This window comes from Girardinichthys multiradiatus, chromosome 5 (genome assembly GCF_021462225.1).
Source record: "Girardinichthys multiradiatus isolate DD_20200921_A chromosome 5, DD_fGirMul_XY1, whole genome shotgun sequence".
NCBI classification, from domain to species: Eukaryota; Metazoa; Chordata; class Actinopteri; order Cyprinodontiformes; family Goodeidae; genus Girardinichthys; species Girardinichthys multiradiatus.
Window position 1 is genome coordinate 38,281,668 of NC_061798.1, and position 15,941 is coordinate 38,297,608.

At 40.0% G+C, this 15,941-nt stretch overlaps 1 protein-coding gene across 2 annotated transcripts; it reads right to left on the reverse strand.

Annotated features, from left to right (window-relative positions):
- Positions 1-1,286: 1,286 nt before the first annotated feature.
- On the reverse strand, positions 1,287-11,910 carry nptxrb (neuronal pentraxin receptor b). Of its 2 annotated transcripts, none has more exons than XM_047364390.1 (6): positions 11,647-11,910; positions 10,813-11,543; positions 7,059-7,455; positions 6,136-6,377; positions 4,762-4,941; positions 1,287-2,678 (listed from the first exon to the last, which is right to left on the reverse strand). In XM_047364390.1, the coding sequence occupies exons 2-6, from the start codon at positions 11,536-11,538 to the stop codon at positions 2,442-2,444; spliced, it is 1,782 nt and encodes a 593-aa protein (XP_047220346.1). In that variant the 5' UTR covers positions 11,539-11,543; positions 11,647-11,910; the 3' UTR covers positions 1,287-2,441. The 2 variants fall into 2 exon arrangements, with proteins under 2 accessions (XP_047220346.1, XP_047220345.1); XM_047364389.1 differs by having other exon boundaries at positions 11,731-11,908.
- Positions 11,911-15,941: the final 4,031 nt, after the last annotated feature.

A 15,941-nucleotide genomic window follows, 5' to 3' on the forward strand; every position in this document is an offset into this window, starting at 1 on the left:
AGAGAAACAGCCTGGGGGAAGAAACTGTCTCTGTGGCAGCTTGTTTTAGCAGACAGCGCTCTGTAGCCGACCTGAAGCCGACCTGAAGGAAAAAATCTAAACAGTTTGTGTGTGGGGTCTGCAGAGATTTTAGCTGCCCTATTCCTGACCCTAGACCTGTATAAGTCCTGGATAGAGGGAAGGTCAGCCCTGATGATTCTCTCAGCAGTCCTGATTGTTCGTTGCAGTCTGGACCTGTCCTGTTTTGTGAATAAGCCAACTATAGGGGGTCCAGCAGGGGGCGTGTGAGGTCCCTCAGATGCTTCAACACCAGTCATTTGAAGGATTTCATGACCACAGACGCCGGGGTCACAAGCCTGTAGTTGTTTCATCCTGTAATGGTGGGTTTATTGGGTACTGGGATGATGGGGGAGCCTTTGAAGCAGGAGGGAGCCTCACACAGCTCTACAACAAACTCCTACCACAGTCGCCACTGTCACCCCTCTCAATAACTTGAATCTCATCAAAATGTATTAACAAGTGAAAGTCGCAATCCCCAAATTCTGTTTCTCATAAAATTATAATATTACAAAAGACCAAAAAAAAGATTTTTTATACAGGATCATTATGTTATAGCCCACATAATCATGGTCTGTGGCCTCCACAAATTTGATTAGCCACATATGGCCCTTGCTAATTAAGCTGGCTGTTTACAGAATGCTGCATCCAAACATATTAATGTGAGTTTAGTGGAAGGAAAAAGTGTGCAGGAAAAGATGCACTAGCATCAGGAAAAGATGCACTAGCAACAGGGATGAAAGCAACCATTAATGGTTTGTGAAGAAATAATACATGAGTTGCACTTTTTAAATTGTGGTGTGTAAATTCTTATTAACAGAGAAGCATGTGTACTTGAATGTCTCAAGATCCCTAGTTAAAAACCATACAATAGCATGGAAGTGAGAAGAACCAGAACTCATTACTCTTAAAGGTTAATATCGTTCTAACCCATATCATAAACTTGGTTTGAACCCTAGTCATTTATGTGTAAATCAAAAGCCCCCTCTTAATAAATGAAATCATAATTTGAAAACTGTTTTTTCTAATTACTCAGGTTATCTTTGATTGTTTTGTTTAATGATAGGGAACATTTAGGTGTGACAAAAATGCAAAAACACTCTTACAATCTGTAAGGGGGCAAATATATTTAGGGCACTTTAAGAAAATATGTAAATTTCATGACATAAGGCAGTGTGAAGTAAGTGGAACGGACAAGAAGACAAAATCAGACACAGTAGGAGACGACATGGTGCAGCATTGCAAAAGCATCTTTTCTGTTTATTTGCTTGCTTTTTCTTGTTAGATAAAAGCATTAGGGCAGCTTAGGTTTTTGGATCTTGACTACAGATCTCTTTATGACTGGAGAATCAATTCAGTCAATCCACCATTAAGCACTCTCTCCCTCTGTCAGTTTATAATTTCTTACTGAAATATCTGTTGCAGGGGAAACACTTTCATTAACACATTTAAAAACATTTTTTTTACAAACAGCGAACACTCATGCAGACATACTTATTTAATCTGGTTTACATTCAACAGCCTCACCGTTTTGTCAAACACATCATAATATTTGACCGATAAGCAGTTAGGGAGAGAAGTGTTTATTTTAGAAGTCAAAAGTGAAATCTGCGTTGTGCAGCGGCAAATTTTATTTTCCCACCTCAGCGGCGGGACAGTGAAGTATAAGACAGGCTTACAGCAGAGCAGCACAGCAGGCTAGAACAGAGCAACATTTACCAAAAGGACATTACACTTGGACATTTAAAGTCAAATGTTTTACCAAATCAAGGTGAGTGATATAGAAAACTTAAAATCACAGTTACTCAGCAGAATCATATACAGTAAAAAAACAAACAAAACTTTTCTTCTTTGCCTTAGAGTGAAAAAGTCAACAAAAGCACAAGAGCATCTCAGGTTTCATTTGAAGCATTTTAAATGACCAACTGGACACATGATGAGCAGAGACAGAACTTTGTGTCATTGTGCTGTAAACATATAAGAAACCTTAAGTTTGGCATAGCTGCAGCTTCATTACATAACCACATACAAAGCCACCAAATCCTCTGCTTATATAATTCTGTATGGTCTCTATAAGAAGCATTTTCATTAAAACTGTAAATGCTGGAAGCTGATCCACTATGCTGCCTTTACAAGTGATTCTGTGACTGAAGTCTATGTGTCTCACTGCAGAAGTAAACACATGTGCAACACAAAGAACAAAACACATACACCACTCTTTACAGCTTAGTAGCACAATCTTTCAGTTCACCAGCAAGCTTGTCGCCTGCCTAAAAGCAAATATACTCTAAACTCCGGTTTGGTACACTTTTTAAACATCTGAATCGACTCTAAATAGACCATCAAATACAGCCATGATTGGCCATTTTCTCCTGGTGGACCTTTCACTGTTTGGGGCTGGACCTCTCGGCAGCATGGCACGGGTCCAGGGACTCCTTGGTGGCACCACCGTAGACATCTACATCCTGATCGGTCCAGGGTGCGATATTGCCCAGCGCCGAGGAGCTGCACTCAGCGAGGGCAGCCACTTCAGCGGGTTTCAGCACCCGGTCCCACAGGTTGAACTGGGATAGCTCCCCAACCAGAGCCTGGGAGGCATCAAAACGCCCGCCTAGCGTGTCCTTGGGTAGGAAAATAAACAAATGTCACAAACAAATTGCTCCATGTCAGTTAAATCTTCCTTTTTTATTTAATACAGTGCTTTGCAAAAATATTTATACCCATTAAACATTTTTACATTTTTACAAGTTTCCACCACTGCCATTACAGCTGCAACTCTTTGCACATCTAGAGATGTGCAAAATAGCTCAAGCTCAGTCAGACTGGATGGAGAGCATCTATGAAAAGTTATTTTCAAGTCTTGCCACATATTTTCAGTTAGATTAAGGTGTGGACTTTGACTTTGTCATTCTAAACCCTTCTACATTAGTTATGGCTGCATGTTTAGATTCCTGCTGTAATTTGAACCTCCGTCACACTCTCAAGTCCACTGAAACCTTTAACTGCCTTTCCTCAAGGATTGTCCTGTATTTAGCTTCATCCATCTTCCCACGAGCTCTCTCCAGTTTCTTTGTCCCTGCTAAAGAAGAGCATTCCCACAGCATGATGCTGCCATGTGTCATGTTAGGGATGGTGTGGTCAGGATTATGTGCAGTGTTTTTGTCCACACATAATGTTTTTGCATGTAGGCCAAAAAGTTTCATTTTGGATTCTCCTGACCAGAGTACCTTCTTCCACACGTTCCCTGTGTCCTCTACAAGGCTTAGTGGGGTCATAGTAAACGTGTAGACCTCTTTTGGCGTTCTTTGAACAATGGCTTTCTTCCTGAAACGTTCCATAAAGGCCAGGTTTCTTGATTGCAAATTCCAGATTCACCCACCTGAGCTGTGATTCTGTGCAGCTCCTCTAGAGCTTGCATGGATGTCTTGCCTTCTTTTCTGATTAATGCTCTCATTGTCAGTATAGGTGGATGACCATGTCTTGGTAGACTTGCTGTTCTTCCATTTTCAGATGATTGAACAGTGCTTTTTGAGACGATTCAGGCTTAGGATGTCTTTTACAACTAGCCCTGTTTTAAACCTCTACATAAGTTTATCCCTGAGCTGTCTGCTGTGTTCCTGATGCTGTTTGTCCACTAATATTCTCTAACAAACCTCTGAGCCCTTCACAGAACAGCTGCATCTATACTGAGAATAAATTACACATAAGAGGACTATGTTTGCTAAATAGGAATTCGATTAGACTGGATTTTCTGGATTTAGGGGTATCCGAGCAAAAGGGGCTAAATATTAATTCACAGCACACTGTTAAGATTTTTATTTGTAAAGAAAATTGAAAACCACGTGTTTCTTCTTTCTTTCTACCTCATAATTATGTTGTGGGGTGTTTACATTTTCTCCAAATAACAAAAATCTGTGACTACCGAGTAAGGGATGTTACTAAAAGATAATAAAATCTGTGTTTTAATCCTTTTTATCAACCTCATTCTGACACTGACCTACTGTAAATCTAACTGTAGAGCTACAATGCTGTCAGGAAACTGGTTTACTACTGTGTCCTCCTTCCTGGTTAAATAGTAATGAAAAGGGATCAAAAGCCTAAGCCTCAGAAATACTGAATTATGATGATTCTACAAAAATAAGATTAAACGTGTTTATTCTACTCCAGAGCCGCCTACTGAGGGGGATTTTTCCAATAAAATCTAGTCAACATATTCACACAACAGCAATCCATCAGCTGTTTGCAGCAGAGATTAATAAAGTGCCAGTTCCCCTTTAAATCTATCCATCAAATCAACTCTTTTTGTATTGGTGCATCATTTTGCTGAATTGGAAGCCCTGCTCTCTGCTTTGTGTCCTTGGTGAATGGACAATGAGCCACAGAATGAGCTTTGAGCTGTTTCTTTGACAGCTGGGAGAAGGGATAACACAAGATTTTATAATGGTTATGTAAAGTAGCTGGCTGAGTAATGAATGAGAGTGGCAGCCAAGTGTAAGGATTAGCACCATTAATGATCATAAGGCAAATGCTTCGCATCTTCTGATCAGAATCCTATCTCCAACTGTCATTCGTTCATCACTCACTTTTTAATTCTTCTTTCCTGAAAAATGGCATTTTCTCCATCCATCCATCCATCCATCCATCCATCCATCCATCCATCCATCCATCCATCCATCCATCCATCCATCCATCCATCCATCCCACCTGTTCCTGTCCCAGTATGAGGACTCCCCCAGGTTTAATAGGATGCCAGGCAGCCAATCCCTCTCCTCTGCCCTTCATCTTCCCCCCCTGGTAGGCCTTCCATACTCCATCCCTCAGGGTCCAGCTGACGCAGACGTGCTGCCACTCATCCTGAGGTAGGGACAGAGGAAGCTGCGCCACCTAAAGATAAAATAAAATCATGGCGGTTGTGGTGAGCTACTGAGGTTAAGTGAATCACAAAAGGGAATCAGTCTTGCATTATGACTGGATGCTGAACTGGAAGTAAATTACAGTTGAAACTGTGCCTTGCAAAACTATGTTGCTGTCGTAATGGTGTTCAAACCTTCATCTTACTTTTAGGACTTTTGGTGCCTCTAAAAGATTTTCTTCTAGCATTTCTCTTCATTTAGTCCAGCCATTTTCTCATCAACTCTGACTAGCCTTCCTGTCTCTGCTAAAGTAAAGCATTCCCATGACATAATGCTGCCAACACCAGTGTTGATGGTATGTTCAGGGTGATGTGCAGTGTTTTCCTCCACAGGTGTGGTTTGCCACCTTCTTCCACATATTTGCTGAGTCCCATGCATGGCTTTTTGCAAACTGCAAACAGGATTTCTTGTGGCTTTGTTTCAAACAACATCTTTCTTCTTGCCACTCTTCCATAATGGCCAGACTTGTGGTAGACGCAGCTAATACTTATCCCGTCAACAGATTGTGCCACCTGAGCTGTAGGTCTGTGCAGTTCCTCAAGAGTTACCATGGACCTCTTGGTTGTGTCTGTTATTAATGCTCTTCTTGCTTGATTTGTCAGTTTAGGTGGACAGCCATGTCTTGGTAGATTTGCTGTTGTTTCATACTCTTTCCAGTTTGGGATGATGTACTGAACAGTTCTCCAAGAGATGTTAAAAACTTTTGATCTTGTTGTAGAAGCTAACCCTGCTGTATACTTCTCCACATCTTTATCCCTAACCTGTCTGCTGGGTTCCTTTGTCTTCATGATGCTGTTTTTTCACCTAAACTTATCTGACTCTTTATACTGAGTTTACATTACATACAGGTGGACATAATTTACTAATAAGATGACACAATCTGCAGGTGTTTTGGGTTTGATTTTCTTGTGAGTACCTTTTGATCATTTATTTGCTTTTTACTTTGTTCTTGGGTGTTTCCTTATTAATTTTAGTGTTGTAAATCTATCTAGAGTTAATTTCCTGTTTCTCCCCTGGATGTCTTTGTATTCCTGCTCATCTATGTTAATTAGCCTCCCTGCACTACTGCACTATTGATTTGGTATGTTACATTTTTTTTTTCTAGCCCCAGTCTCAGAGGTATGAGAATCATTTACAACTGATAGGTGTGAGAAAAGCCCTCTACCTTGTCATTTATGAGCAGCTCCACAGGATTGTGGACTCCCTGAAGCAGGACCAGCTCATTAGGTTGCCCCAGCACAGAGTATGAGAAGGGGGTCCCGATACCTCCCTCTTTGGCCTTGAGCCACAAACAGGCAGTGAAGGCATACATCTCAGTTATCTCTTTTCTCACCAGGCCATACATGTAGTTGGTCCGCATGGGGAAGGAGAGGACAAAGCCATCAGGAAATGGTGGCTCTGTCAGTGCTTTGGAGACACAGATCAGGGAAATAGAGAGAGGTTATCAGAGAGGAAGATGCACCATAAAAAATTGGCTGACAGGTGTTTATTTCAATGATTAACTTATTTAATTCAAATGTTTTTCAATAATATTTTACTTATCCTCAGAGGAAATTTGACATTGTAGAAACTCTTGCTATCTAAATTCATTCAAAGAGGAAATATACGACAATTATAAAGGCAGTGGTTAATTTTTTTCTTTCTTCTTCCTCAGTCTTGGAAGTTGAAGAAAGTATAAAATTTGATGTCAGTATTTTTGCAAGTCTGGATCAGTATGCAAAACCAAAAAAAGAGAATGAACAAATATTTGTATTCTCAAGCTATGTTATAATGTACAATCTCTAAATGTTGTGTGTCTTTGGGTACTTTCTTTCTTCTTACTATTTTTTTCTTCCTTTCTTCATCCTTCCTTCCTTACCTTAGCTAATATTTCGTTTACCCAGTCCCTGCTTGACATTTTATGACCCCCATCAATCATTAGCCATCTTATTTTCATCCACAGTGTATTTTCCACTGCTGTGATGACCTAGTTCACCCACAGCGCTTGTTAAACTTTCATTTTAGGCTTCTCTCTAAGTGCGCTCATGTCAGCATGGTGATGCAGTTATCTGCTTCCTCATGTGTATCATTTTACTCCCACAGACTCACTGTGCTCCAGCTCCGTGATGCGGTGATTGACGGTGTCAATGCCCTTGTTGATTGTCTCGTGCTGGCCTTGCGTCTCTTTCCGCATGGCCTGTCGCTCCTTCTCCAGCATTTTTATCTTCCTCTCTAGTTCCCCTTCCAGGTCCTCCACCCTCCAGGTGCCCTTGACCCGGCCAGGGGAACCCTTGGAAGAAGAAGGCCTGGAGCCCGGGGAGGGTGGAGAACCAGGACGACGGCCCCCTGGGGCAGCCCCCGCTGCTGGGGAGGGAGCGCCACCAGTGGATGAAGATAGAGTCTTGCCAGTATTCCCAGTCTGACTGCTGCCGCCGCTGGTGCTACTGCTGCTACTTGCACCAACCGATGTATCTGTGAGGTTCAGGGCTGCGGGACCTATCTCTGCCTGCAGAATGGAGGTGAAAGAAATTAATGTGAAGCAGGGCAAAGAAAAAAATGGTAACAGACTTACAGGGATTAACAAAGTGAACATGCAAATGAAAAGCAACAGTTCAACCAAAGATATACAGTATGTTGCAACAAAGAGAAGGCTTTTACATTAATTCTAGCAGTTTCAGTTGTATGATTTTTATGCAAATCTAAACAGAAAAGTAAAAATTAACTTGCATATGTGGATTACATAATGAACCTGGACAATATTTATCTATCTATCCATTTTCTATACCTGCTTCTTCCATACAGGGTCACTCATACCTGCGGGCAATTTAGAGAAACCAATTAACCTAACAGTCATGTTTTTGAACTGTGGGAAGAAGTCAGAATACCCGGAGAGAACTTATGCATGGGTGAAACAAACTCTATCCAGAAAGACCCCAGGCCAAGAGTCAAACCCTGGACCTTCTCACTGCAAGGCAACAGTGCTAACAACTGTGCCACCATGCAAGTCTCTTGACAATTTATGAAATGAAAATGTACAAATCTTCTACACAAATTGATGCTAACTTTTAAAATGTTAAATCTGGTCCCTTTGGTTCAAGTAACCTTTAAGAATGATTCAAGCAAGCAAAAAGGAATCTACAGCTAACATGATTTTAATCAACAAAAGGTGGACATCATTTGATGTTTTTTACGTTGTGGGTTACTGGGCAATAGACATAAGGACTTTAAAGCAAATTTGATAATTTATGTTGTGAACAACATAAATTATACAGAGCCTTGTAAAAGGACTCAGATACTATAATTACACAATGTGGACTCTATTTACAAATCAGGTGTCTTTTGAAGGCATTTGATAGCAATGGATTTTATTTAGGAGTATCAAACTAAAAAGATCAGAACACAAAAATAAGCCATACTTTTCAGATTTTTATTTTCTAAAAACGTTGAAAACCATGTATCATTTTCCTTGATTGCAGCAGTAGCATTATTTATTGTAGACACACTTCATATTTATATCAAAGATGTTTCAGATTAAAACCATAAGGTGTAGAACAAGATTAAGCACTGTCTCTTACTGATTTCAAAATGCTGCATAATGTCTAAACAGGTAATGTGATGGCTTCAACTACATCTCTTCAAACAGAGTTTTTTCAACGTATACCCGGGATGGACATTTTTTAATCTGTATCATCCATGTGCACTTAATTTGACGCTATTATCAAGCCATTTGTTTGGTCTGATCCATGTCTGAAGACTTGAATTAAACCTCAGTGTGAAGGGGCATTCTTAATATTATATCATGTGCATAACAACATTGTAGACTCATATTTTATTGGTCATCTTTGCAGTTTTCTTTGCTACTTTTTGTTAAATAACAGTTTTAAGCTGAGCTGATATACTGATAAACACTCAAGCTGTTATTCGGATGCATATGTAGAAAGAAATAAGGTGTTGGACTCGATGGGAAAATATATAACGTCGAGAAAGTTGCTGAGGCAGTGCTGTCTCTTGACATCAAGGATATAAATTCACACTGACGGAGACAACCTTGTGACTGCGCTTACTGAGGTCTGGCAGCGATGCAGCAGGGCTTTTGTATGTGTGTGGATAACCGTGTCTGTATCTCAATCTCAGCATTCACACACACACACAAACCTGATGCACCACCAGCAGCCTTTTTCCTGTCCAGCCAGCTTCATATTTTATTTATTTCACTGTCCTATTGTTGGATGCTGAGGAGGCAGCTGACATATAATGGGAGGTGGGGCGCACTGGGGTGTGAAGGCCAGTATAGGTGGAAAGATTTCCCTTGAGTCTGTGGGAACGTGAGCAAGACATGATTGGTATTAGCTTTCAGTGCAGAGGGGAGGAATAAAGATGGACAGGCAATCTGTGCAACAAAGCACACAGAATAAACAATGCTTTACGGGTCTTTAATACGCAGGCAGCAAACCAATGCAACATCTAATGTGTGTCCTGCATTTTAAACATTTGAAATTATTCAATTATTTTACTTGATATTGAAATATTACTCTAATTCCCACAGCTGCTCAAGGCAAAGCAAACTAAGATACTGCTGAGGACCTTCAGGCCAGCAGGGGGACCCCAAGATTTCTTGACTCCCAAAGCGGAGTAGAGATATCAAACCTTCTACTTATGTTTTTTTAGGAATGAGCCAACTTTAAAACTTGCTTTGAATGTTTAAATAGAGTTACAATTAGAGTCATAACGATACATCCAGCTTGACAAGACAGTTCATGATATTGGGTTCACAAGAACAAGATGGAAAAAGATTTCTAACTATTTTAATCATTCAGTTGTTGAATTGTTAAAATATGTCCATTATTTTACAGTTTTAATTGTTTTTTTTATTTGCTTTTTTCATAAATAGAGTACAGATTTCACAGATTACAAACTCTGTTTTAAAGAACTTGTAATTTGGAATAATTCAGTCCATGTTTCACTATAATGTGGTTTCCTATTCTAAGTCCTAATGCCATAAAGAATTTTAAAAAAATACCTTTTTTTTCAAAAATAGAATACAAGTTTCATATATCTAAAATTGCTTTAAAGAATTACTGTTCAGGGTAGAGCTATCTAGTTTAGGTGCACTTGTCCTGGTTTTGACATACCAGGGTGCAGGTGCTGTCCAGGCTCATTAAAGATGTTAAATAGCCCTGCAGGTTTCAGGAACAGCTAGAGCCACATCTATATATATTTGCTTACCATTCTACTGCATATAAATTTAAGGGAGAAATAGACTAGATTTGATGATTTGCAACATTTATTTATGTATTTATATATCAAAGTGCAATTTTTGTTGTTCAGAGAATGGACCTTTTAAATGTCTGTGACTCACTCCCAGCTCCTCCTGCCATCACCTCCTCCCTAAATCGGATACTAAAACTTGGTAACTTTACAATATTTTTAAAACTGTTTTAGGTTGAAAATATTATTGCCATTTCAAATACACCATTTAAAGCTTGCAAATTATACAAGGAACATGTTTATAAGGTAAAAAATAAGGACTTCAAAATTCTGAATATTAGACAAACCAAATCAGCAGATTTCTGGTAGTCTAAATGTTGAAGTTCCACCATAAAAATATGTTACTGGGCTTGAATTTAGAGATTTACCACAAGATTATTAGTTGGCCCCATTTTGACAATCTTTACAAATCTTTATAGGGGCGCAACTTTATTCTGCGTTCAAAATAAAACTCAAAAATATTATTGAAAACAATAAGAAGTTTGGTCCATGTTTAGCAAACTTTTGCAAAATTTTATTTCGCCATTTTTATTCATTTCTTTTCTTTTTCTTTTTTTTCTTTTTTTCTTTTTTTATTTTTTTTACTTAGGCCTACCTCTAGCTTTTCGATCCGGTCCTTTAGGTCCATAATGGCCCTGGCCAGCTCCTCCACTGCCCGGGCCGTCTGCAGCTGCGCCGCCGCGGAAGAGCTCACATCGTCCCCGGCCATGACGCGTCGGCTCCCGCTCCACACCCCGACGCTCCGCGCCGGTGTGGTTCTTTCGTCCTCCAAACCACTTTCACATTCACTCAGCTTTCCCGTCAGCTCACGGATGGTTCTCTGGTCCATGAGGATCTGGTCGTTCTGCTGTAGAACCATCTGCCGGAGGTTCTCCGCCGTCGTCCGGAGGTCTTCGTCTCCCCCGTTTCCATAGAGCGGCTCATCCGCCTGCTGCTGCTCCTTGTTCTGCCTCAGATCTTTGGTTTTACACTCTCCAACAGGTAGAGGAGTACAAATCAGCCGACTGAAGCTGTACTGTTTCCCCGACCCGCCTCCTGTCTCCTTCCCCAGGTTCAGCTTGTTCAGTGTGGGAACCTCCAGATCGATGCCGCCCAGCTCGTTGTCCACATGGTAAGACCCCGGGCCGTGCAGAGCGCCCAGCGGCCCGGCGTGAGCCACCGATCCCGGCTCCAGAGGCTGGATCAGCGCCTCCGAAGTCATTGTGCCGTTGTCGCCGGGGGTCACGCCGCGTTTTCGGGGATAAACACTGGCGATGATGCAGATGACCGCGCCGAGGAAGGCTAGAGAGCCCGCTCCCACCAGCACTACCACAAACTTCATTATGCCTGAGAAAACCGATAAAAACAGATCAGATCAATGCATTCACAAACATGCAGCATCATTCCGCACCGCAACCCGAAGGAGGACACGATACACTAAGAACCTTACAATCACGACAAATCCCAAACGTGTCAGCTTCATATCTTGTAATAAAAACAGGAGGTGTTATTTAGGAGAAAATACGACTCTTACGTAGACTATAGCAGATTCACGGCAGTTTGCCAGTAGCTTTGCTGCTTCCTTTCCCCCTCTCAGCGTGATATCAATGGTACCGCGATGTCTGGACCTGAGAGGATGCTCTTCGTCTCTGCGTTGCTAAGCTGCTCTCTCCTCCGTGCGTGCGTTGCCATGAGGACGGTTGCTGGAGGAGGAGCGTGACTAGTGAGAGGAGCGGAGAGCCTCCAGCAGCTGCGCACAAACAAGGCTGTGATGGATCTGTGGGTGCGCGCGTGTTCGGGCACGCGCCTCAGTGTGTGCATCTCTATTACTGAAAGGGCAATAGAAAAACACTGGACGTGGACTTTATTTTTATTTGACTTGGTTGTTTTAGATTTGGAAAGAAGATTTAATTTGTTCTTGGTTGGAAAATATTTAATTTGTGGGGGCACCACAAGATAAGCCCACCAGACACCACACCACCACTGACATTACTTTTATAATGTCCATGCCAACTGAACTTTCTTTTCTGCATTTAATGTTTTGTTTTTTTTTTGTTTTTTTTTTACATTTAACCACTGAGCTGCAGTGAGTTAAAATGACTATATGACAGAATGTGTTTTCTTTGACAGTCATTTCACAGTAAATAAGAAATAAACAGTTAAAGTGCTCATTTAAACATTATTTACATTTTCCCAATATTCACATACCACGGGTATTTTCCTAAGTGCAGAATATAGCATACGGTGCTTAACACAGAATGAAAATGAGCATATTTGGCCTGTGCTGATGGGTGATTTTTATTTATTTTGTTTAGATATTTTAGGTACTCTCTATGATAAATGTCCGATGAGGTTTACTCAGAAGTGGACCTTGGTGTAACCCCAGGGTAAATACAGCAAGCATTTTCAAAGAAGGGGTGTCCCATATTGCTTTCTTGTCCTTGACAATGGCCGTTTTTTTTCTACCAAGATGATGGAAAACCATCAACCTCGTTTTTTGGGGGAAATTGTATCACTTTCTTTTAATGAGACAAATATGCAAGACCTTTTTTATGTCTACAGTTATTCGCAGATTATTTTTGTTAAAAAATCAGACAACTTTTTTTGGTTTTATCAAAAAAAATGTGTTTTCAGTTTAGTGTTAAAAATGAAAAAAGAAATGATTATAATACAATTTTGGCTGTCTTGTAAGAAAATTTGAATTCAATACATTGACTTTCAGGGCTGCACAGTGGTGCAGTTGGTAGCACTGTTGCCTTGCAGCAAGAAGGTCCTGGGTTCGATTCCCGTCAGGGGGTCTTTCTGCATGGAGTTTGTATGTTCTCCCTGTGCATGTGTGGGTTCTCACCAGGTACTCCAGCTTCTTCCCACAGTCCAAAGACATGCCTGTTAGGTTAATTGGTCACTCTAAAATTGCTCTTAGGTGTGTGCATGGTTGTTTGTGTGTTACCCTGCGATGGACTGGTGACCTGTCCAGGGTGTACCCCATAGACTGCTGGAGATAGGCACCAGTTTCCCTGCGACCCACTATGGAATAAGTAGTAGAAAATGACTGGCTGATAATGACTTTCAATATTATGATTTTGGCACTAATAGAAAAAAGTTTGGACACAAGTGGAGCTGTGGGGTTGTAAATGTTCATACGTGCACTGTACATGTCCCTGGAGGCAATTAAATGTAATAACCCTCCCAAACAACTCAGGGAGATGACATCATGTGATCACAGAGTAAAACAACACCATATCAGAACCACAAATCAAGACATGTCCCGACAACACCGGGAGTAAACATGACATGAAGACAAAGTGAAACAACATGGTCGCTCAGCATGACATACAACACTATGGTACTATAGACTAAAACAGAACTGAAGATGTTTAAATGTTCTGTCAGTTTAATAATTAACACAGTTAATATCTTATAAAACATTAGATTTGTAACATTAGAAGCACTGTAATCAGTTAGACATACATAAATGTTCACTCATATGTTTAGTGGACATGTACAGTACACACATGAACATGTACATTTGGAATCCCATATCATTTGTTCATTGCCTTCTTCTTTTTGAAAGTGAATGATGCATTTGTCACATTTCTGCTTAGCTTCTGCATGAAATTTAAAGTGCTTAAAGATGACACATGACAATTTATAAGCAGCTTATTAATTGGGCCTGTCTTTTGGGCCAAAAGTCTTTTAAAAGGTATTAAAAGACAAAAACTCAAAACTGTCTGTATTCTGATTCACTTAACTTACAGTTTATCGCAGCTATGAGGCTGCAAACACAGTCCACACACAACGTTTCATAATTCAGCTGACATGCTTGCCAAGTCACATGTCCTTAGACTGGCACACACAGTAGGCTATACAATCTGTGCATCCACAGATGTGACCCTCGCCTGACACTAACGTGATTAAAACAAAACTAGGTCACAAGCACACTATTTGTTATAGGGGAAAGAGGAGGTAACAGTTGTGCAGGTGCTATATAAGAGAGCAATTAAACAAAATTCAAATTTCACAAGCTCATCCTGGTTTGCTGTGTAAAGAAATTAGAAGAATGCAGGTGAAATGTTTTTATACACACCTTTTTTGTCCTACAACACTTTTTATTGTTGTTTACAATTTCCAAAATTTGTCCTATACTTCTATTTGCTTCATGACAAGAAGACACTCAACAAGTCATAAGACTATAAGCTAAAAAACCAAGCTCATAGAGCTTACAGCCAAAGATTCATGCAGCATGCTTACTGTGAGCATGCAACACGCAAAGGTTTAGCAGCCTAAAATTGATCTAATGTGATCATAATCAACTTCAGGCTGCTTAACTTTTTTTTTGAAACAACAGATCAGGATATATCAATGCAAAAGTTTGCCAATCCATTCACCTGTGCCATGCCCCATATAAACTCTATTTTGTTTACTCCTTGCTGGTTTATTCTGCTCTGTTCATGCCAAGTTGCCCATGCCTCTTTGTTACACCAAGCCTGTTCACAACTGTGTGTTATGCCAAGTCTGTTCATGTCCTCAACTGTTGCCACGTCAAACCTATCCATGTTTATGCCTGCAACTGCTTCCACCTGCCTGCCTGTGCATTTTTGTTTGTTTTTATTCATGAAATCATCTCCATTCACCTTCTTCTGCTGCTGCCTGCCTGTCTGCACTTGGGTCCTACTCCAAGAACCTCCACTCAGACACTGTAATTAAACTTAAATTAATTAAAAATAGAAGACTCTAATAAACGAGGCTAAAATTCAAAGGGTCAATGAGAGCAGTTTGAAAACATATTTTTAAATAGATTCATTCTGAAGTACATAGAAGTATTGCATTACTAAGTAAAGCCCTGCAGATATTAGGCTGTACATCACACCATGTTTTTGACAGTTTTCTGGTTTCACCTTATTTCAATTTCCATTCAGTTTATTTATAAACCTCCAATTCACAACAAATGTCATTTCAAGGCACAAACCAACAGATTATGCTGGAAGATTAAGCAATCACCTGATTATTAGAGACAATGAATGACAATATTTATTGGTGCTCAGTATTACCATTTGTATAACGATTCTAAATGGACAGAAATTACAAATAAAATATATCAGGCTTTGATGGAAGTGTAGCTTGAATCTTTATGTGGACACAGGTTCATGTGATCCCAACCAACCTGCATTTACAACGAATGGAAATCTGTGTCTAAAGATTTGTAAGTTTATCCTAACTGCAGAAAAAGTTTCAAAAGCCTGGGTGTGTGATCGTATGAGGCTTCATTGGTGTTAAGGGTTACCTATTTAAATATGTACTATCAAGGCAGAGAAGTTGATTATATATTTTAAATAAACATATTCTATTAATGCATTGTATTTTTCAGCGATATTTGTTGTTTTAGAAAAAAACACCTGGTGATCTGCATGACGTCCAAGTGTTTGGTACAGCGTTTATCATAAGATGTGACTCAATTTGCTAATCTAGTTATTAAAAACCTTTGTAAAATAGTTGAAGATGTCAGAATGAAGTTCTTATTTTCTAATGAGGAAAACAATGATCTCTACAAAACAACAAAATAATTGAGTTGCTAAATCTGACCAGACACACACTGTCACTCCCTGTTATTAAACCAAGAAGCCTATTTTGGTTCCATCTGGGTCACAGTCTGAATGAAACCTCACAAAAAATACAGACCCTCAGGAAAAACTGAAAAGAATCAAAGATCACTCACAGTGTCTCTCTACAAGCAGAGGAATAAAG